General features: G+C 38.6%; 1 protein-coding gene across 4 annotated transcripts in view; it reads right to left on the bottom strand.

The window, feature by feature from the left end:
- The window catches only part of Ralgapa2 (Ral GTPase activating protein catalytic alpha subunit 2), a 270,234-nt gene that overhangs the window by 113,991 nt on the left and 131,047 nt on the right, over positions 1-25,196 (bottom strand). For all 4 annotated transcript variants that reach the window (XM_029536075.1, XM_029536074.1, XM_029536073.1 and 1 more), the window contains one exon: positions 3,357-3,485. In XM_029536075.1, the coding sequence (XP_029391935.1) occupies positions 3,357-3,485 (129 nt within the window). The remainder of the gene's footprint in view (positions 1-3,356; positions 3,486-25,196) is intronic.

The following is a 25,196-nucleotide window of genomic DNA, read 5'->3' on the forward strand; positions in this document are numbered from 1 at the left end:
TGTCCTGGTTTTGAGAGGGAATCTTTATCATTTTTCTTCTGGGTATAAAGTGCTAAACTATTTTCTTGGTGGATGTTTAGGCAGAGAAGTTTGCCTAGATGAAAATGCAAACCTCCAGCGAACAGAAAGCATGTCTACATTTGATGTAAACAAGTGCTATAAAAACCGTTCTACAGACTCATTCAGAGTTAGAAAGGCAAATGGCTGTCATGGCTGCTTAAAATAATTTTGGAGTTCATGATCTTGAAAGAACAGGGCAATGAGAACAACCTAACATTATTTTTTCCAAGTAAAAAGCAAGGACATTCATAAGGAGAGGAATTGGAGGTTGTCATCCAAAGAGAGGTGGGGGAAGCGATATCAGTTAGGAATGGAGCCATGGCATCAGAGATAAAGTCAGTATGCAATGGTTTGCTTAGTTTTTAAATATGAAAGTTTGGAATGAGTACTGTGAGCTGCTAAAGTTGGCTAACATCAGGCCTGGTGAGTACTTTGGCTAATGACTTCCACGGTACACACCCAGTGGATACCACCAGTCTCAGTCTCATCTGACCTCAGAGGCATTTGACAAGGTTCACAGCCCCTTTGCAGTATAAGTACTATTACCATGTGGCCTCTGGGATACTTTCTGAAGAGACCTAAGAATCTTCCTTGATGGAACTGCCCATTTCCTTACAACCTAACATTAGGGTGTTGGCTGTAATTCTTGCTCTCTTCACTCACAGAGCCATACTCAATCCAAGACCAAGCTAGACCTGGGGCCCCTTGCTGTGTGCTGCTATACAGTAATCCTCAGGCATCTTGTTTGCACCAAGGCTTTTGTTCTGCTGCTGCTGGACTTTTGGACTGGTTCTAGCTTTGGCTGTTAACTACTGCTGCTATGTAGAAGCTTCCACAGATTTCTTTGTTGATTTGTTCCTGTGCACGCATTAATTTCTTTTTCTGGTTGCCTGAGCAAGCAGGATACTTAACATTCATAGTCAATGGTGATACCTGAAAACTAGTGGAGCAAGTGTGCTACGACCAAGAACCTCTCTCACCAGGTGCACAGCTTTAAACCTCACATTTACACAGAAAAGTAATTCAAAGAATCCTTCTCTTTCTATATAACTGCTATATTCATATTCTCTCCAGTTAAAATGTCATTTTGGAAAGCTGTTTTTTTTCTTTAGAATTATGGAGGTACGATAGATAAAATTACATATACTTAAGGAGGCACCTCTCAACTTCTGGGTTGTAACCCCCACAGGAGTCACATATTAGATATTCTTCATATCAGATATTTATATTACAATTCACAATAGAAGCAAAATTATAGTTATGAAGTAGGAACAATTTTATGGTTGGGAATCACCACAACATGAGCAACTGTATTAAAGGGTTGTATTTGAGAAGTATGGACTTAAGGGGGATTACATATATATGTATGAATAGTTAAAAGCACACATACTGTAAAATGAAAGCTATAATTAAGCTTAATTAACCCATCTATCATCTCAGATGGCTGTCCTTTTCCATGGAGGTACATTCTCTTGATAAATTTCGAGTTTATAATACAATACTTTTAAGTACAATCATCATGTTGTAGAGTAGAGGAGGTCTCAAAAACTTACCAAAATGTTCCACATTTTGATCAACATCACCCATTTACACCAGGCTCCTCTGTTTCTGTTCATTTGACTTTTAATATTTTACATGTCTCAGAGATGATGCAGGCTTATGCCTGGCTTATTTCCCAGGCAAAGTGGCTTCTGGAATCACTCATGTTGTCAAAGATAACAAGAGTTCTTTGTTTTTGTTTGGTTTTTCGAGACAGGGTTTCTCTGTATAGCCTTGGCTGTCCTGGAACTCACTCTGTAGACCAGGCTGGCCTTGAACTCAGAAAGTGTAGGAATTAAAGGCATGCGCCACCACTGCCCGGTTTGAGTTCTTTGTTTTTAAGGATGGCGAATATTCTATTGTATGTGTCACATTTGTTCATCCACATGTACACATACTTAAGCTGTTACTCTAACTTATTAACTAGGAATGATGTTGCAGAGAGCATGAGGGCCAGTTTGCTCTTCAGCATGCTGACTCGACTTCCTTTGGCCATACATCTAAGTAGACTCATCAGATCACTTAATGCTTTATCTAATTTTAAAAGGTCATTCTATTTTCAACAATAGCTGTACCAATTTACATTCCCACAAAGATTTATACAAGGACCCTCTTTCCTCTATATCTTCAACAGTACTTATTTTCCTTTGTGATGACAGCAACTCTTAACAGTAGAAATTATTATCTTGTGTTTTAATCTGCATTTCTGATTAAAGATGTTGAGTATTTATTTTATATGCCCATTGACTAACTTATGTCTGGAAGGCTACTTTCAATAGCTCATGTATGCAAAAGACCCATGTCCACAGGGAGCACCACTATGTGTGGTTGTAGCATAAAGGGCTGTAGCATGCTCTACAGAAATCCTCCTAGCAAGTAATTTCTAACGAAGTATGAGTCTTCCTTACACCATGTAATTTTTTTCAAGCCACCTTGAAGCCTTAACACTTAACAAGAAGGTTCTTTAAAGATGATTTTCCCCAATTCAGAAATAATCAAGAGGGGGAAGTTGGCATATCTTAAAGAAATTGAACATTTTTCTTATTCATTTTTTTCTTTTCTCATTCTTCCCTCTTGTTCTTGTCTCTCCCATTCTCTTTACTTTCTAATTTAGTCTCAGGAGAAAATATTAAGGCATAAAAATTCGAGCACAAATTATCAATTTTACAAGCATTAACCACCTCCAATGGAAGGTGAGAAATTAACCATGTATCAGACAAAGTTTAGAATCTTGACTACTCATACTGATTTCATGTAAATCCCCGGTAAATCAAAATCTCATCATCTTTATATCTCAGTGGTAGACGCCCTAGATTTGATTCCAAATCTAGAACCACAAAATTCTATTTATTTCTATGAGAGTCACAGTAACCAAAACTAAATTTAATAAAACAACAACACATAACTTCAAACAAACACTTCAGATTCTCTTTTTACTACATTTATAAACATAATGTCATTTACTAGAGAATACTAATAAGTGTCTGTAAGATAGGCTCTGCTTTTGTGTAAATGTGCTGACATATTAGTGGGGATATGATTTCTCACACTTTGGCCTTTTGATGAAACGCCTTTCCAGTACCAGTATGTCATCTGATCCTACAATTTCACAGATCAGCTGCCAGGGTATCTACTCTGAGAGCCCAGTTTCACATCACACTAATGAGTCAACACCTGTTAAGAGTGGAGAAATCTGAGCCTTGTTAGCAATTGTGAAGTCTCCCAGGAGCTGGGATGTTGAACATTGTCATACTCACCGCCAACATGTCTGTACTGAGGACCCTGGCAGCAGCAGTGATAAAGTCCCCCACCAGCATTGAGAAGCCAGGCAAACCCAGGGAGAAAAAGCGGGGTGAGCAGTTTTTTATGATGGTGTTTAAGACATCCTGAAAATGAAAATAAGGAAACACAACTGTAATGTCAAGAACAAAATTCCCAAGTGATTTCTTTGTATGTATGTATGACTACCACTAATAAGATAACAGAACACTGTGTTAGGTTTTTGTGCAAAAGAGTACAGGGGATGCATAATTCCAATGGTTCTCATACATATCTTTTGGTAAAGGGAATGGAGATACCAAAAGCCATACTGTGACACTGTGGCTAGCTAAACATCTGTCCTGTATTCCACTTGACAATGGACTCCTTGAACAGGTGCCCCAAGTGAGACATATAAATAAAAGTTGCAAACACCTGTCAGTAAAATAAAAACTGGGCTCCTGCTTTAGCTTCAGTCCCTAGAAGTTAGAGCACACTGTTAGAAAAGCTTATAGGTAAAAGGATGCAAATAACCACTCCTGTGAGTTTCAGGCACTATGAAATGGGAATGTGGGTAGTGTTAAGGTAATGGTGTAACATTCATGAGACACTAAGGTCAGTGAGTTGCCACAGATCTGATGTGCACAGGAGGTGCAAACATAAAGCCAACAGCAGCCATTTGCCAGAGCTCAACATCAGGATGATCTCCCTGACAGCTCTCCATCCTGTGTCTATAATAGAATCCTGAGGAGGGCTGGCGGGCCCCCAAGCCCGAGTTCCTCATTCCTGCCTCTGGTGGATCAGATCCACCACAGGACAGTGTTCACACCACTATGGCCAGGCCCCCCTCTAAAGCCATCTGTGTGAGTATGTACATGTATAAATGGGATTAGTATGAAAACTACAATCTTCTTTTGCACAGACTCTGGCCAGGCACACAAATCGAAACCACATGCTGAAGTACTTTAGTTATGTGACTTGCTGTAGTGCAGCTAATAGTTAGTGTCAATATACAAGTAAATAGCAAAATGTAAGATCCTTGGCTGTCAGTGTGGCTACTTGAACAAATCCTGACTTAACTATAAAATTAGAGCAAAGCATAGCAACATATTAATTTCAGAAGTTATCTTAGGCCCTTCATAGTAAGATTCACCTCATTTCACAATTTGTCTTCTTAAACACAACTTCCATGTGCTCACATAACATTTTCTCAAGACATGTTTTCTTACAGTAGTTATAATTAACATTAAATAATACTATTTACATGATTCAAATGACCATGTAATACTTACTATTATTAGCGTTCACTTATGAGAAGTAGTTTAGCTTAAAACTTGAAGCTTTGGCATTTCGGTGAACATTTTCTTACACAAAAATAAATGGATATATATGATTTATAGATAAAAGATAAGACAGGTAAATATGTGATAGATAGATAGATAGATAGATAGATAGATAGATAGATAGATAGATAGATAAAAGGAAGGGATTGAAAAAAAAAACCCCTAAACCAAGGTTTCTTCCCTGTTAATATTTAAGCCTGTTTTAATCACATCCTGCGGTAGACTTTAGGGTCCATATCAGCCAAGACAAACATTCTCTAGGCTGAGCAGATGGATGCTGCAGGTTAGAAAGTGTGTAGTAGACTCATGCTCCAGGAGTGGAACAAAAGATCTACCTTTTTCATAATTAAGCCTCTGATTAATGCCCTGGGCTCCTCACCACACACCTGTAATTACTCACAGAGGTATGCATTGTGCTGGGGCCTTGTCTCAGAATATCAGGCATCAAGCTTTCCAGCAGCAGATGGAAGCACATTTCTGTTGACATATGCTGCAATGAATGGATTCGTGCAAACCTGGCTAGCAAGGTACCAGAATGCCATGCATCTGAAGATTAATAATGCAAACAGCCATGATGTTAGCTTTGTTATGTTTGCTTTAATTCCATCTGGTGAGATGAGGAGCTAAAACCCTGAAGCCTAAGGGTTTTAAAAACCTTTAAGCATTTAGCACACACTAAACTCAAATGAGCCATTTTCACCACTGGAATTTAGAAATTTTGGTTTAAAGATGGTTTTCTGGAATAGGTTTGTGGGGACTAGGAATTGAATAATATGCTGAAGCCATAGTTTATAAACTTGCTTCATTGGTGAATATGCACAAAGACTTAGGGGGGTTAAAACCATACACTCAGAAACTACAAAACTGTCACTGGTGCTAGAGATGGCAGAGACAAAGTACTTGAGATAAAGTCACAGAGCTCATCCAGTACCTGGACCTGGGCCAGTGACTTCAACCGAACCTGCTTCTATGGGCAAAGAGATGGGAAAAAGAGGGACAATGACAGATGGCAAGCCTGCCCTACTTTACCACCCACGTAAGACAGAGCCTGGAGGGAAAGTGTGCCTTTGCAATAGTCACTAAGGACAGCACTGGGGTAGGGTTAATTCAGGGGTTAAAGAGGGGGCCATATGACCAGTCAGCCAAATTACTACCACATGCTGGCTTACTTTGCTTATCTACACTGAAATGGAGCAGTCCAAAGGGTCTATCTTTGAGATAACACTTGAAAATTAGGAGTAGCCACATGGCACTCAGGAGAGCATCTGCCATCCATGTTCCCAACAGAGGACCAACCACGATGAGCTCCACTCATCTCTAACTCACAGAAAATTTGTTCTTTTACTCTACTCCTCCACCTCAAGGTATTACAATCAATCTTTGAAAATACAAAATAAAATCCTTCAGGTTCTGATAGTTTACATAGCCTATAGGGCTTTCCATATGAACAAGACAGAATGGCATTCACCACACACCCATTACACCAGGGCTGGTCCTCATGCCCTTTGTAGTAACCTCTCTGTAAAGCAAGTAGGATTTGCCTAATACATTTTTTCAAAGTGACTCGCATTTTTGAAATTTAAAATTACACTAGAAAAAGATTACCCTCTGTCAGAAATAGAAAATGCTTCTTTTTTTTTTTTCTTCTCCCCCAAGACAGGGTTTCTCTGTGTAGCCCTGGCAGTCCTGAAACTCACTCTGTAGACCAGGCTGGCCTCGGACTCAGAAATTCACCTGCCTCTTAAAAACAATCTAATATTAACAAGCAAATGAGGATGAATTTCTTGTAAAAATATCACTAGCTGGCAGAAGTCCTTACTCTAAGATAGGTACTTGTCTTTAAAATGGAGGTTTACAATGTCATGGGGCCAACCACCATGGTTGTACCACCTCCACCTGGCCTGAGGAAGTTGTAAGGATGGGTTATGATGAACAAAGAGGCTGTTATTCTCATCAAATGATCCCTTCTCTTAAGGCTGACTCTACTGTAACCACTGTTGAGAAATTTCCCTGTGTTCAAACTCTCTAGAACTGGGGCCACAAGGCCTGGGTTCAACACTGTGGGCCACCCCCAAAGCAATGTGTTTCTCTCTTCCCTAAGATGAGATGATCCCTCCTTAATGAGTAGTAGGCAGTGGGATACAGATGCAAGTAGATGTTTTATGGAGGTTTTCGAAGTACAGAAGTAAACAGTGCTAGCAATGTTTTTCAAAATGAAGAATTTTTACTACATAGAACTTACTTCAAAGGTTCACTCGATATTATTTATTTAGTTAGGTTTTTTGTTTGTTTTTTGTTTTTTTTTTAACAATGTTTCTTTGTGTAACAGCCCTGGCAGTCCTGGAACCCACTTTATAGACCAGGCCGGTCTCCAACTCACAGAAATCTACCTGCCTTGTCCTCTCAAGTGCTATGATTAAAGGGGGAGGCACCACCATGCCTGGCCCCCTATTAATTTATTGAATGAATGTTTTAATAATCTACTGAGGGAAGGTAATTTTTAAAATTTCAGAGGTAACACAGAGAAGTTACTTTGATCATACATTACCCCAGAAATTAAAAAGCTCTAGCAATCAGCACCCTAAGACAACCCCTTTAACAAGTAATTAGAGATTGTGTATATAACTTGGAGGTAAAATGGAAGCAAATTCAGGAACACAACCTTTAAGTTTTCTAAGCTTTATCCTTTTGAGGAACTGTAGAACCTAACTCAAACAAGTGAGTCTGGTAGTAAGATCTGATTTTTTTTTTTTTTTTTTGTACCTTTTAAACAGACTAAACAAGTAGTTAAAGTAAACAACAGGCTTTGAGGTGAATGGAGTCTGGAACAGGAATCAGGTTTATTCTTTAAGTTGACTAGGATGGAGCAGACAAACCATGTTTTTGCTGGAGAGAAATCACCCTGTGACCTGCTGCCACACGGTGAACAGGACACACTGCACTTTCCCGTTTTAGTAAAAGGTCCGTGTGCAAGCTCCAGGCTGAGTGTGAACGCCAGACTGTGAGATGGTAACTGTGCCTTTGCAGCTTATCACCAGGTTCAGGCTTATGAGAAAGCGGCCGGTGAGAACATCTGTCTCTTATCACTCATCTTGCAAAAAATCAGGTAATTCAAATAGAGGCGTGTTGTTTCCTCTCCTCCAAAGCACAGTTCTATAAACACAAACTACATTCAGCCCCTCAAATGAATCACTTTAATTGAATGCTATGTACACAGTAACTGGAAAAACTATAAGTGATAAGGAAAACATATGGTGACGGCAGCACAAATTGGCTTACTCATTCTGCACAGGGCTGCTTCTTTAGTTCTCTTATAATTGACCTTTAGAACGATAAATGTGTAAAATAATTTTGTTTATTACAGCTCTAAACCTTCCAACAATTACACGAAATGAAAATTTAAAAGGAAGGATTCCTTCTGGAAGCATTTCCATTGTTTACATAATTGCACAGCTATAATTTAGTTCTTGTGTTGTTATGGAAAGCAAAAAAAAAAAAAAAAAAAAAAAAAAAAGGCCATTACTTGCCATTTCAATTCAAAATATTGCATAGTAGTGTCAGAAATGGGGGCAAATGTTCACTTTATCCTAGTTTAAAATGGATTAACCCTGCACATCTAACATCTCAACTCAGTGTTCTCCGAAACCCCACTGAGCAGAAGCCTCATCCTTCCTGTGCTGGTGAGGCCGCCGCTGTGCCCTCTCACAATCATGTGTATATTTTTCACTTACTATTTGCTCATGACCCAGCAGATGATGGCTGTAACACAATAGCCAGCCATCTGTCTCCCGGTCTTTCCTTGGAGGACTTGTGCCTGCTTCTCCAGAGCAAACAGATCGGTTATCCCACCTAAAGTCACTTAGTCCCTCTGTGAGGCTGAGCAGTCATCAAGAAATAAAATACGTGAGTGCAAAATCATTTAACTCCTCATTTGACTTTTCCTTTTAAGAAATATTCTGTGGTAAAATGATTTCACTGTACCTATTTATCTAAGTATAGACCACAGGAACCTTTTATTTGGTAACATTTCTGTATCCCAATAATTTGGTTAATTAAAAAGACAAGATTCATCCCACAACTGGAAATTATAAATATATATCTGACTGAACAGGAATAGTTTCACATTATATGTGGATATAATCTAAATTAACAACAACCACAACCTGATAGTACCTGTAGGACATATTTGTAAGTATCAGCCTGATACAGTTATCCTAACAGATCAGAAGCCTTCAAATTCCAGGCCTGGCCCTCTCTTCTCTGCTAGTGGCTCTCTGCTCCTCCTGCTCTGTGCATGAGAACATCCTTTTACAGACAGACCATAAGCTGCTACCTACCTGACCTCTGGTGACAAAAATAAAATCTTGGTCATTATGCACATCCTCCTGCCCCCACACCACCAAGGCATAGTTGAACATGGCACCAGTATGAAACTGCAAATTACTCTTAGAATCCAAGTCAAATGATGTGTGGTATATTCTACAGGTTCTCTGCATAAATGGCCAAGCAAGATGCAATTTATTTGGAGAAGAGCAGCAGGTTTTCAAAAATGTGACTTCTGTGGGTGTGACTAGGTTACTCAAAGCCCAGAGAAACGGGGTATAAATCGAATAATTGGGCTTAGTGGCTGAGACTCAAAGACTCCTTTAGCTCTGTGCCCTGAGGACCACAGTGACATAGAGTTTCCAGGACAGTGGCATGAACAAGCAGAAGGGAAGTGGGGTGTGTTAAAGACACTTCTTATGGCAGAGAACTCTTCTGCCAGTCCCACAGTAATGTGTGGACCGGGCACAAGGTAACCTGCAAGCCCAAAGGAAGCATCTGGAAACTTGTTTATGCTTGTGTAACAGTTAACCCTCATCTGCCAAGGAAAGCTCCGCTGGCTTTTGAAAAGCAAGACCTGGTAGGCTTGAAACACTATATATGACTGGTTTATAGTAGAGTTGGAAAGTTAGCAGCCCTGTCCAACTGCCTCTTCTTTTTGCTATGTGTAACAACTTTATTAAAGGATTCATATGTAATAAAATCCATCCTATAATGTGTACAAAATAGCTTTTAGTGTAGTCCCAGAATTAAGCAAACATCACCACTATCTAACTTGAGAACATTTTCATCACTCCCAAATGAAACTCAACATCCATTAGCAGCCACTCCCTGCTTTCCCTCTATCCATTTACCTGGCAACCACTAATCTGCCGTCTGTCTCTGGATTTGCTAGCTCTGAATTTCAGAATATGGAATATTATAGTGTGTGGCATTTATATCTGGCTTCTGTCACTTAACATGTTGTTTCTGTTAGAGATAATGTTCATGTAGTCCTCCAGGTTGTATGTAGTTGAGGCTGGCCTTAAAACCCTGATAATCTTCTGTCTCTATCTCAGAACTGCTGGATTATAAGCATGTTAACACGTCTGGCATTCAACTCTTTGTAAAAATAATATTCTATTCGTTGACAGTCTTCCTTTTATCTTTTATTTTTGAGACTGGGTTTCATGTAGCCAAAGGTCCAGTAGTCCTCCTGCCTCAGCCTTTTGAGCCCCATACCTGCTATGTTCATTACTGTACTAGCTGGTTGGGCATGTGTGCTATTTCTACCTTGGTGCAACAGTGGCACTCTACAGATGTGTGAATCTCTGCGGCCAGTTCCTTCATAGTAGAACTGCCGCTTCTGAGAACTGCATGTTTACATTTTTAGAAACTGTTTCCCACGAGTAGTTTCTCCACTTTATTATTCTCACCAGGAAAGTTCAAGGATTCTAATTTCTCCAAATCTGGTCATAATTATTTTCCCTTTTAACAAAATTACTTTAACAGCCACCTTAGTGAGTGTGAAGAGGTACCTTGTGGTTTTAATTTGCATTTCTCCATGACTGATTAAGTTCAACATCATTTCCTGTGCTTGTGAACCATTTTGAAGTCTTCTTTGGAGATATTTTAGTCTATTAAGCTCTTCATTCTTTTATATTTGGACCAAGGATTTGCTACTGAGCTATGATGCTTCTTCTAATATTCTGGCCAGAAGACCTTTATTGGGCATGTGATTTGCAAATATTTTCTACCATTTTGTGAGTCATCTTTTCACTTGCTTGTATGTCCTTTGATGTGTGGTAGATTTTAATTCTGGGAAAGCATGACTTCCATTCTCCCCTTTTCTTTTGACCCTTGTCATTCCCAAGGCTTTAACATCAATTTCAAGATATTCACAATTTCCAGCTTTACTTTCCTCTAAAAATATTATAGCTTTAGCTCTGACATATCATTTAGACCATTGATTCATTACGAGTCAAATTTTGCATATAGTATGAGGCTGAGATGGAAGCTAATTTCATTGTGTGTGTGTGCGTGTGTGTGTGTGTGTGTGTGTGTGTGTCTGTACTCGTATGTGCAGTGTATCAAATATGTGTACATGGGTATATGCATCTATGTACATGCATAGAGACCAAAGGAGACATTAGGTGGCCTGCTCTATCCCTCTGTCTTACTGCCTAGAAACAGAGTCTGTCACACTGGCCACAAGCAAGTCCCAATGGTTCTCCACTGCCCAGATTTTTACAAGGGTGCTGGAATCTGAACTCAGGTCCTCAAGTTTGCACAGCAAGAACTCTTACCCAATGAACCAACCTTTTACTCAATACCTACTTTTATTGCTTTCTAAGATGTCCAGTTGTCCCAGCACCGTAAGAAAAATTATATCTTCCCCACTGGGTTATTTTTGTACCTACACCAAAAACTAGTCACTCATAGACACATGTTTCCTTCCATATTCTCAATTCTATTTTATTGCTCTATATTAACTACTTAATAATACTATATTATTTTAGTAAGTTGTAAAGCCAGAAACTATGATTTCATATTGTTCTTAAACTATTATTTTGCCTATTCAGAACTCTCTATAATTCCATATGAATTTTAGGATCAGCTTTTATACTTCTGCAAAAGAGATCACTGACATAATAAGGTTTGTATAATCTGTAGATCAGCTTTGAGAGTACTGTCTTCAGAGCTAAGAATATGGGATATTTTCCATTTGTTTATATAGGTTTTAGTATTCAATATTAGCATGTGTATTTTGTGATGTTCATATATTATACTTGCTTGGATTAGATTATCTCCCTAAATTTTCAACTTCTGAACTACTATAAAAGGAATTAACATTTAAATTTTCCATTGCTGATATTTATAAATACAATATGTTATGTTCTTATATATTAACCTTGTATTGTGTAAACTTACAAAATTAACTTATTAGCTCTAATAATTTGTATATATATATATATATATATATATATATATATACACATATCATATACATACGTGTGTGTACACACATATGTATGTATATTCCAATACTGGAACATATACAAGTTATTAGAGCTAATAAGCTTATATATATACACACACATATGTATATGCATACATATATGTGTATATATATTGGAATTTTCTAAGTACAGACATAAATACAGAGTTCTTCTTTTTTTACAGACCATAGTTTTAAATTTTATTTTCCCATTTATCTATCCTAAACAATTAGAAGACTCCGGGGATCTGGGGGGCAGTTAATTTTGGTTAAAACCTTGATTGGATTAAGAGGCAACAGACCATTAACCAAGCACACCTTCAGGCCTGTGAGTGAGGCATTTCCAGGGAGAGAAGCTTGCCTCCCCAAATGAAGGCTGGAAAAGATAAAATGAGCTGAGAGACAGTATGTTTTCCTGTTTCCCATTACACCACAGACCACCATGCTGTTCCTCTCACCACACCTCCCTAGTCACCAGGGACTGTATTTCTCTGAACTATGAGTCAAAATAAATTCTTCCTCTTTTACATATTTGGTCTCAATGATGAGAAAAGTAACTAATAGGACACTTGGGAACAGAGGTGGGGAAAACCAACATCCTTGATTTGTTCTTTATCATTAGGGGCATAGAGTAATTTAAAATGGTAATGAGTTATTTCTTTGGAGGGAAGACAGCCAGAGACTCTGATGTGGCATCTAAATCCAGACAAACTTGTATTCAAAATAGTATTGAAGAGTGGCAAATTAGTGCTTTTCTCAAGAATGTATACAGTACTGTGATATCAGCACCATTGAGAAAAGAGTTTACTTTCTATCACTTGGCCCAATTAATTTCCTTAGCTCTAGTTCTCAGTCTCATGAACCAAACATAAAACTCCTTAATCCTGACTGATGCAACTCCATGCTACCGCCCATGGATCATGAGGATAATGCTGTCCTTCTGGAAATCCAAGAAACATGCCTTAACATCAGGATAGACATCACTCTGGGTAAACTGGTGGTAAAGGATATTTCAAGCAAATGGAAGCATGTGGGTATAATTTCTAATATTTGACAAAATACACTTCAAACCAATACTAATCAAAAGAGTTAGGGTAGGATATTACACACACATCAAAAAAGATCTACCAAGAAGACTCTGCAATTCTTAACATCTATGCACCCAACACAAGGGCATTCAAATTCATAAAAGAAACATTACTATAGCTTAAATCATATATTAACCCTTAAACACTGACTGGGAGAAACTTCAATACCCCACTCTCGACAACAGATAGGTCACTAATGCAAAACATAAATAAGAAAATGCTGGAACTAACTTATATTATAAACCAAATAGACCTAATAGACACAGAACATTTCACCCAAGCACTATATATATATATATATATATATATATATATATATATATATATATATTCTTTTCTGCACCTCACAGAACTGTCTCCAAAATTGACCACATACTTAAACTCAAAGCAAGTCTCACAAGATAAAAGAAAATTTGAAATAACACTATGCATCCTGCCTGACTACCACAAATTAAAGCTGAACATCAACAAGAACAGAAATAACAGAAAACTTACAAACTCATGTAAACTAAACAACTCACTATTAGATGAAGAATGGGTCAAGAAGAAATTAATGACTTCCTAGAATTTAATAAAAATACATATAATATATACACAACATAGCCAAACTATGGGACACAAAGAAGGTGGTTTGAAGAGGCAAGTTCATAGCAGAAAGTGACAATATAAAAAACAAAACAAAACAAAAAACTGGAGAGATCTCACACTAGTAACTTAACAACACACCCAAAAGCTCTAGAACAAAAATAATAAACCAGACCCACAAGGAATAAATAGTAAGAAATAAACAATCCCAGGGCTGAAATCAATAAAATAGGAACAGCAACAAAACTATACAAAGAGTCAATGAAACAAAGGATTGTTTCTTTAAGAAAATGGATAATATTTGCCAGGCATTGGCATAGCCTCACAGAGATAGCTATATCAGTGTCCTTTCAGCAAGATCTTGCTGGCATATGCAATAGTGTCTACGTTTGGTGGCTGATTATGGGATGGACCCCTGGGTGGGGCAGTCTCTGGATGGTCTACCCTTTTGTATTAGCTCCAAACTTTGTCTCTGCCACTTCTTTCATGGGTATTTTATTCCCTATTTTAGGAAGGAATGAAGTATCCACATGTTGGTCTTCCTTATTCTTGATTTTCTTGTGTTTTGGAGATTGTATCTAATGGAGGAGCTAGAGAAATTACCCAAGGAACTGAAGGGGTCTGCAACCCTATAGGTGGAACAACAATATGAACTAACCAGTACCCCCAGAGCTCGTGTCTGTAGCTGCATATATAGCAGAAGATGGTCTAACCAGCCATCGTTGGGAAGAGATGCCCCTTGGTCTTGCAAACTTTATATGCCCCATACAGGGGAATGCCAGGGCCAAGAAGTGGGAGTGGGTGGACAGGGGAACAGGGTGGGGGGGTATAGGGGACATACTGGACAGCATTTGAAATGTAAATGAAGAAAATATCTAATAAAATAAGTTAAAAAAGAAATGCAAACAATAAAAAAGAAAATGGATAATATAGACAAACTCTTATCCAAATTAACTAAGAGATGGGGAGAGATGATCCAAATTAACAAAATTAGAGATGAAATGGGTAACATAACAGACACTGAGGAAATCCAGAAAATCATAAAAATATACTTAAAAACCCCATACTCCACCAAATTAGAATATCTAAAAAAAATGGATAATTTTCTGGATGCATACCGAATACCAAAGTTATATCAAGATCAGATAAACAATTTAGACAGAACTATAACCCTAGTGACATAGAAGCAGTAATGGAAAGTCTACCAATTGAAAAAGAGCTCAGGAGCAAATGGTTTTAGCTCACAATTCTACCAGACTTGCAAATAAAAGTCAATGCCTAATACTCCTCAAATTATTCCACAAAAGAGAATGAGAAGGAACAATGCCCAATTTGTTTTGAGGCCTCTGTTACTCTGATACTCAAACTACAAAAAATACCTTACAAAGAAAATTGTAAGCCAATTTTCTTATAAATACAGATGCAAAAGTTCTCAATAAAATATTTGCAAATAGAATCTAACAACACATCAAAAAGATTATCCACTCATCAACAAGTTTCATTCCAGAGATGCAGGGATGGTTCAGTAGACATGTAAGTATATAAATGTAATTCACCATACAAACCAACTGAAAGACAAACAAACAAACAACAACAACAACAACAAAAACCATATGATCATCTCATCAGAAGCAGAAGTGGCCTTTGTCAAAAGTCCTAGAGAAATCAAAGAGACACGAGACATACTTCAACATAATAAATGCAGTTTATAGAAAGCCCATGGCAATATGAACTTAAACTGAGATATGCTCAAAGCAATTCCACTAAAATCATGAACAATACAAGGTGTCTATTCTCTCCATACCTACTCACTATAGAACCTGAAGTCTTAGTGATGAAACCACTGAAGGAGATCAAAGGGATACAAACTGGAAAGGAAAAAGTAAAAGTATCTTTATTTGCATGATGGTATATATGTGACCAAAAAATTTCACTGGGGAACTCCTACAGCTGATAAACACTTCTAGCAAAGTAGCTGAAACAAAAATTATTTTGTAAAAATCAGTAGCTTTCCTATATACATAGGACAAATGGGAAAGCAACTGGGAAAACACTTTTCACAAGAGTCTCAAATAATATAAAATATCTTGGAGTAACTCTAACCAAGCAAGTAAAAGATTTATATGATAAAGACTTTGCAACAGTGAAGAAAGAAACTGAAGAAGATATTAGAATATGAAAAGATCTCCCATGTTCATGAATCAGTAGAGTTAATATAGTAAAAATGGCCATACTATCAAAAACAATCTAAAGATTCAATCCAATCCCATGAAAATTCTGACACAATTCTTTAAACATTTTGAAAAGATAATCTTCAGCTTCATATGGAAAAAACAAAAACACAGGATAGCTAAAACAATCTTGACTAATTAAAAAAACAAAAACCTACCAGAGGAATTCCTGAGCTCAAATTGTACTACAGAGTGGTAGTCATAAAAACAACATGGTACTGGCACAAAATCAGACATGTTGATCACCAGAATTGTACTAAAGATCCAGACATAAACCCATAGACATATGAATACCTGATTTGTGATAAAGAATCAAAAATTACACACTGAAAAAAACCCCAGCATCTTAGATCCAAACTTATCACCTTGCACAAAACCCAAGTCCAAGTGCATTAAAGAGCTCAACATAAAACCAGATACACTGAAACTGATAGAAGAGAAAGGGAGGAATGGTTTGGAACTCATTGGTACAAAAACTTCCTGAACAGAACACTGTTAGCACAGGCACTAAGACCAACAGTTAATAAATGGTACCTCATGAAACTGAGAAGCTTCTGCGTGGCAAAGGACACCATCATTTGAACAAAGTGGCAGCCTATAGATGGGAAAAAATTTTTTTTGCCAACTATACATCCAACAGAGGGATAATATCATATATATAATATCCAATATATATCTCAAAAATTAGTTATCAAGAAAACAATCCAATTTAAAATGGGGGTCCATATGTAACAGAGTGGGTGGGAACTCAAATGGCTGGGAAACACATAAAGAACTGTTCGGCTGGGCGGTGGTGGCGCACGCCTTCAATCCCAGCACTTGGCAGAGGCAGGTGGATTTCTGAGTTTGAGGCCAGCAGAGTGAGTTCCAGGACAGCCAGGGCTACACAAAGAAACCCTGTCTCGGAAAAAAACAAAAAAACAAAAACCAAACAAACAACAACAAAAAACCAAACAAACTGTTCAGCTTCCTTAGTTACAAAGGAAATGCAAATCAAAACTACTTTGTGATTCTATCTTGCACATGTCAGAATGGCTAAAATCAATAAAACAAGTGACAACTCATGTTGGCAAGGATGTAGAATAAGGGAAACTCTCATCCACTGTTGATGGGAGTGCAAACTTGTATAGCCATTATGGAAATCAGTGTAGCATTCCATAGGAAGATGGAAATCAATCAATCTACTCATGATCTAGCTAGCTATACCACTCGGGTATATAACATATACCTAAAGGATGCATCATCCTATCATAGAGATACTTGCTCAATCATGTTAATTACTGCTCTATTTAAAGTAGCCAGAAATTAAAAACAACCTAGACGTCCCTCAACAGATAAATGAATAAAGAAAATGTGGTGCTTTTACACAGTGGAACATTACTAAGATGTTAAAAATGTGACATTTGAAGGTAAATGGTTTATCAGGTTTAGGAGTTCTCTGGTGGACTTTTTAGGGTCACTTATGTATACCGTCATATCATCTGGAAATAATGATATTTTGACTTCTTCCTTACCAATTTGTATCCCCTTGATCTCCTTTTGTTGTCGGATTGCTCTGGCAAGGACTTCAAGTACTATATTGAATAGGTAGGGAGAAAGTGGGCAGCCTTGCCTAGTCCCAGATTTTAGTGGGATTGCTTCNAGTTTCTCTCCATTTACTTTGATGTTGGCTANTGGTTTGCTGTAGATTGCTTTTATTATGTTTAGGTAGGGGGCTTGAATTCCCAATCTTTCCAAGACTTTTATCATGAAGGGGTGTTGGATTTTGTCAAATGCTTTCTCAGCACCCAACGAGATGATCATGTGGTTTTTGTCTTTGAGTTTGTTTATATAGTGGATTACATTGATGGATTTTCTTATATTAAACCATCCCTGCATCCCTGGGATGAAGTCTACTTGGTCAAGATGGATGATCATTTTGATGTGTTCTCGGATTCGGTTTGCGAGGATTTTATTGAGTATTTTTGCATCGATATTCATAAGGGAAATTGGTCTGAAGTTCTCTTTCTTTGTTGGATCTTTGTGTGGTTTAGGTATCAGAGTAATTGTGGCTTCATAGAATGAATTGGGTAGAGTACTGCTACATTCTTTCCAGTAGTGACAAGCACCAACAGGCCCCAAAAACCTGGGCACTATCCTGAGTCAAAAAGTTCAAGGAAACTCAGTCTCCTGGAATGGTGGCATCCTCCATGTGCTTCCCAGGAACTGCTACATTCTTTCCAGTAGTGACAAGCGCCAACAGGCCCCAAAACCCTGGGCGCTGTCCTGAGGCAAAAAGTTCAAGGAAACTCAGTCTTCTGGAATGGTGTCATTTTGTATAATGAATGCTCCAATGTCCTTGCTTTAGTTGGGAAACAGACCCATGTGCTTTCCCTTAATACATAGCCATATCAGATTCTGGGCAGTCAGTCCTTGAGCTGACCCTTGGATCTAAGCAGCCAGTCACTGCCCTACATAGGAATTTATCACTCTCTAGGAAGAAGGAAGTTTGCGATCTAAAGAGGAACCAGGGTAGATACTTAGAACCATAGGTAGCAGAGTTACACCCATACACTAGCATTACAATGGCCTAAGGGAAAGGTGGACTATAGGAACTATGGCAAGGGCATGAAGCCCTTGCCCCCAGCTACTAACTTTAGGTGGAGATCCCAGTTGTTAACACTGAATTTATCCCAATTGTTTCCTGCCAGCCCTTCCAGGTTTGCATTCCTCTGTTTTGTGTACTTACTTCCCTATTTTCTTCTGTATAAATAGTCTGATGCTCAATTTGACAATTGGCATTCAGATACCACACTCTCTTGTGTCCGTGTCTGTTTGTCACCCCACATTCGCTGAATCCTCACTCACCTGCAACCAGAGACCCCTTTCCCGCAGATCAGGGACCCCAGAAAAGTCCGTCTGCGGCAGAGTACCTTCTGTTTCTATTTTGTGGAATACTTTGAGGAGAGTTGGAAACGATTTACCTCTGAGTGAGCTAACCCAGACCCAGAAAGACAAACTCAATATACATTTGATTTTATGTGGATATTGTTAACTCAATGATATATGTTATGCCAATGATAACTAAACTACAATCATAGAACCACAGAGGTTAGGAATAAAGTAAGCAATTATGAGAGACAAAATGATCAATCTAGGAAAGGGAAATACAATAGGTAGTTATGGATAGATGGGGGAGGGGGGAACCTGGAATGAAAGGATCAAATGGGGAAGAGGGGGATGAAGAAGGGAATACAGGGAAAGATAGCTAAATTCAAACGCCTTTTGAGGAGTGGTACGGAAACCTAAATCAGTAGGAGTTTCCATATATATATATATATATATATATATATATATATATATATATAATAATCTAAATGAAATTGCCAAATAATGCAGGAGACACAGCCCCAGTGGGCTATCTCATGTCACAAACTGAAGCTTCTAGTACTGGGATTGAGTTTCATCTAATTGAGTTGTTGGCCTAAGAGATCCCATGGGGTTACTCTTCACAAACTGATGACAAGGCCCTATTGTTGAAGATAAAACATACATAACTCATTGAACATGGAGAAGTAGAGCAGGTAAGCTGTCTGCATAGAGCTTTTACCTCTAGCTCTATGGCAGAGGAAGGTACTCTGCAGGCTACCAAAGGAGAAACAAAATGACAAATCCCCCCACAGCCAGACATGCAGCACATGAGAGACCTTGGAACACTCAGCCCTAAACAGTATGTCTCCATCAAATGCCTCAGGGCTCAGGGGATGCTGCAGAAGAGAAGGCAGAAAGAGTGTAAAGAGACAGAGGGGCTTAAGGATACTAAGAAAAGAAGGCTCTCTGAATGAACATGATAGATGTACACATGAACTCATAGAGACTGAGGCAGCATGCACAGGGCCTGCATGGCATCCTAGAGCTGAAAGGAGACATGGACACATGCATCCATCCCTAACCAGACACCATTTCCAATTGATAACCACTTATAAACAAAAACTCAGTTAAAATGAAGCCAAAGTACCTGAAGACATCCTGCATAGACATTTAATAAGTCACTTACTTCCTCCCTGCCTTCAGCAATGACTTCCCGAGACAGGAGACTGCTACACGTGGCTGGGTGACAGCAGGCCAGAGTGCAAAGGTCCCGCATGGGAACAAATGTGCCATGGGGACCAAGGATGGAACAACTAGATGACATGTGGCACTAGGCCATGACAAAGTGACCACGCTGCACATGCTCAACAACATTCCAGCATGAGTTATCAGAGGCAGGTACTTTATTGTTATGTCTCCTTACTGGAAGGTTCTCTTTTGCTCAAAATTTTCTAGCCCACAAGTACCTACCAGAGAATATTTTTCCATGAGAGAACAAAAGGAAAACTGTTTATTGTTTCTTTAGAAAACAATGTTCTCTCTAAGATGTGTTCCAGTAAATAGCATTTATAGCCAAACAATCTGTAATTACTACACCACCATTTACTGCTAGACAGTAAAAAGAAATCGGGGGGTGGGGGGGAGGTTGTTCCATACAAGGAGAGCACAAGCACATTCTCACAGGAAGCAAGCCTGCCATTTAACATGCTTGCTTGTATCTAAACATATCCTTATGGACTCTAAAGCTCAGTCGTGTTTAAAGCAAATACCCTTTGCCCTGCAGACAGGAGCTTAGGTATCCTCTCTTCTCCAATAGAACTTTAGTGTATTGTAATACTTCTAGAAGCCATCCTTTTGGCATGCCTCTGCCCAGAGAAAAAACATGAATTCTCCTAAAAATCTCCAGAGGTCTGGATAAGAAAGACAGTCTTGTAGGTAGATGAACTACACCCTCAGGAGAATAGGCTACAGTAACGGCACTGGTGACAACACAGGACAACATGCCATTCGATGACAGAGTCAGAGAGAACCACTGGGAACCCATTTCACAGACTAGTGGAAAAGAGCCACAGAGCTGCTGGCTCAATGATACAGTCACTTACGGAGGAGGCCAGAGCACAAGCCATGGCTGAATATTCCATTTCCTCACAGCAGCACAAGAAGGTGCCTGACATCCCCATGAAGCTAGAGATGCTTACACACTCAGGATAACTCACTTGTCATATGTGAATAGAAAATTGCTCCAAGCTGGGTGGTGGTGGCACACGCCTTTAATCCCAGCACTTGGGAGGCAGAGGCAGACAGATTTCTGAGTTCAAGGCCAGCCTGGTCTACAAAGTGAGTTCCAGGACAGCCAGGGCTATACAGAGAAACCCTGTCTCGAAAAACAAAAAAACAAAACAACAAAAAAAAAAAAAAANAAAGAGAAAATTGCTCCAGTAGTTAGGAAGATACCTCAGTAGGTAAGAGTGCTTCTTGTAATCATGAGGATGTGAGTTCAGCTCCCCATAACCCCTGTAAAAGCTGGCCACACATACCTGTAATCCCAGCATTGGTTCACTGGGGTTTGCTCATTAGCCAGCAGAGGTGGCAAGCTCTAGGTTCAGTGAGAGGCTCTGTCTCAAGGGAATAAAGTATAGATGGGCAGAGTGGGATACTCCTTGTGTGTATGCACATATACACACATGCACAAACACAGACACAGGCATATGCGCACGCGTGTGGGCACGCGCGCACACACACAGAGTAAGACAGAATTTCCCTGCAAGTCTCAGCTCACAAAGACTACTTACTCTTCAACACAGCACTGCCATGGCTTTTTAAGGAAGCAGCTATCTATATATCCATGCCAACATTCCTCCAAGCAAGCCATCCTCTGAGCCATCCTTCCTCTCAGGAGTGTGGGAAGGCCTTGGGTAGGGAAGAAAGTGGCTTCCAGTTCTGAACTAGCACCTTGAACTTTCCAGCTTCAGGTCACAAACTGTGCTTCTAGGCAAAATCTACCTCAAGTAATCTGCATGTTCATGTGAATTATTCAGACCATATTTCTCTTCTTAAATTGACTTTAAAAAGAAATCAATTTATCTAGTTAAGTTGCACTACGAAAATTCTTGAAAAACAAAACAAAATAACCCACTGGCAACTTTCTTGTAATCAATGTTAAACATTTGCCTCTCAATCTCTTTGGTAAATTTTTCTGTGCTTTTAATCTCCTGGTTAAGTGGAGGAGGTTGGTCTGACGTACTCTTCGGGATGCTAAGCTTTGCCACCGTGCTGCCTAGCTCTTCTCCCAGCTCAGTGCCAGCTTCAGCACTTTTGATATTCTGCACCACAGGGTCTTCTACATTCTAAACACCAATGAACCTCTGTCCCAGCTGTGACAACAAAAAATGTCTTTAGATATTGCCAAAGATCTCCTGGGGAGCAGCCTGTCCCCAAGCCCCATGCCCAGAGTCGATTATAGGATGAGAAGCCCATCACAGAACACAGCTAAAGCCTAACCTGAGACTGGAAGTGGAAGAAGCCAGCTTCTGAGGTGCTGAGGGGGGTTGCTTTGGCTACCCACTTTTCCCTTCACAATGACTGGGGAATGGGTTGGGACAAAGAGAAGTTTCCATTTTTTCCATTTCTACCATCTATCACATTTACATTTATTCTGTCTGGAAAAAGACAAGAAACACAAGAAAAGACTCCATTATGGAAGGTTCTGGTGGCTTGATCCTTGGGAAAAGCTATAGCAAATAAAATACACTTCTAAAAACAGACTCTGGAGAAGAAAAACACATTACCTACTATGTCCTGTTGAATACATAAAAGATTTATGATGGAATATGCATGTTTTCTATTCTTCATTGATTGCATTTACTTAAAAGAGAGGCTTTATACCTGAAATCCAATGAGGTAAATCAAGCATTTTGTTAGTTTCTGGCCTCTCAGGTAGATTTGTTCCTCTCCAGAACCATCTCCTGTGCTATCATCTTACACATTTTAAAGCCATGAAACAAGTTCGCTGTCCACATGGGAAACCTCATAACTGAAACCTCTGCTGTCTGTCACTGTCAACATATTTCCACTCTCCTTATTGAGGTATAAGTGGGCTTGGCAGATTAACAAAAATAATTATTGGTTATATAGCTATAAAATAAAAGAAAAACCCGTCTATCCAATAGTTTGCTGCAGTCACCCATCCGAAGTCTCCATGACTGGATAGCTGAGTGAAGTCTAAAGAAATTTATTTTTCTTGAAAAAGTTTAACAGTTCTATAGCTGGTGCTTTTCCATGAAACTTGAGAAACACTTGGAAATCCCTAGACACTACAAGGCAGTGTTCATTTACCATTTTGACTTTACATACATACAGTGAGAAGAACACGCACCACCTATCCTTATAACTTTTAGTTTTTCATCAATCCTTGCTAAAACATAAAAGTTTTACATATTCCTGAAGTAAATCCTTGTGTTGGATAAATTGATTTGAATCAAGTGAATTTAAATGAATGCAATTGTATTTTTAAAGAGATTAAATGTTTTGAGTATCAGATTATTTTTAAAAATACATAGTAACAAAACTAAGAAAAATCATCATAAACAAAAACCTTTAGATATTTTACTGCAATAACAAAGTAAATTTATTACTTACATACCAATTGTTTAAATCCAACAGAGTTAAAAGAATGTGTATTTTTAGGTATAGAAAATGTTCCTGGAAATATTTTCCATAAATCTCTAATTTCTAGTAGGAAAGGATTTTTTTGGAACACACATGTGTCTTCTGCTATGGCATCTGAGGTAAAGGAAGGTGGAGGCAAGAATTGTTTAAATGCTTGACACTGAACCATATGTTCTGCCCTTGCATGATTAAGCATCAGCCTTCCTTCTTTTCCTAAACTCATAGCACCCTTCAGAACTGCACTTGACTTTGAGAAGCGATGGGAACACTGTCTGTGTGCTCGTCTACCTTTGTCAGAATACTTTCTGTCCAATATAGTACCTTACCTGTTTGTTCATATACACAAAACATATATACATGTGTACACACACACACACACACACACACACACACATACAATCTGTGTCCCAGTCATCACTAACCCTTGTTAACTTGTTCCTGTGCTATTATAATTCCCTTTTTGTTCTTGCTATCATCATTCTCTCATGGTTATAATTTATCCCAAATAACTGCTGTGGTGTAAGGTCCTTAAACAGTTTTTCCTTCCTTCCTTCCTTCCTTCCTTCCTTCCTTCCTTCCTTCCTTCCTTCCTTCCTTCCTGTCATGTTGAATTTTTTGCTTCAAAAGAATTGAAAGCCCTTCATTATCTGTAGGATGAAAACTACTCAGTGAATAGAAGATTGAGCAGTGAGTAATGCAAGCAAGGTTCAAGGGTCATGCCTGCATGGTCTATACTTGGCCCTTCTGATGATCCAGACAGTTGGAGGCTCTTTACAGTGCTACCCTGCTTACTTATGTTCACATGTTATTTCATCCATATTTATCTGGCACTAAGTCAAAGTTACTCTCTGGTCACTGGTCCTTGGGCATTACCCGAGTCCTGTGACATGTGAACCCCTATCCTGCATCTTGTCTTATAAATCCTGCCACTCTTTAAACCCTCCCAAGTCCTGTCAAGTCCAATTTCTTCATTTGCCAACCAAGTTAGCTACAAGGACATTTGACACCTAAATATCAGTTATTTGGTTCTTTGTTCAAATTAATGAATATTACAGATACTCACTTATGCATTTCAAACCTTCAAAACTCAATACTTACCAATGGTGAGAAAAAATAGCCAATGTAAATCAGTTTTTGAATATTATACATATTTAGTAAAGAATGGTATGACTCTAATAAAAAAATGTTTAAAAGTAAACCAGAAAATACAAGAATGCTCAAGGACCTTAGAGTCTTCTAGTTTATCTCATCCATGAGCACTCTTAGTCAGGTGGTGCCCCACGGCTAGTGAGAGGCAAAACTGAGTGTTGTTCTCAGGTCTCATAGGTAAGATCTTTATAGATGACTTGAGGCTGTATATTAAAGCCATTTTGAAGTCACATCCTGAAGCATGGAGATACAAGACCCATTGTTACAACAGGAATAGATTCAGATTAGTCATTTTCCCCCTCATAGTACAAAACTATGGCTTTAAAAATTCTTTTTAAAATGGAAGAATCACACATCTGATTAGTATTATCAAATTTAGGGTAAAATTTATAGTTGTATTTTCTAAGTCCACATAGACAGCATATTCAAATTCTATAAAATATAGAATTATAAAATGTGAAAAATTTAGAACATGACAAATATTTTCTGTCCAACCATTTTGAAATTACTACAATTGTGAATAGTTTCCCGGGTTGTATTACTTCCTCCCTGAAGTCTAATTCCTGTACAGCATTCAGAATCCCCAGGTTCTCTGGTAGAAACCATGGTGGAACTATGATCTGTC

The sequence above is a fragment of the Mus pahari genome, chromosome 3 (genome assembly GCF_900095145.1).
Source record: "Mus pahari chromosome 3, PAHARI_EIJ_v1.1, whole genome shotgun sequence".
Classification (NCBI taxonomy): Eukaryota; Metazoa; Chordata; class Mammalia; order Rodentia; family Muridae; genus Mus; species Mus pahari.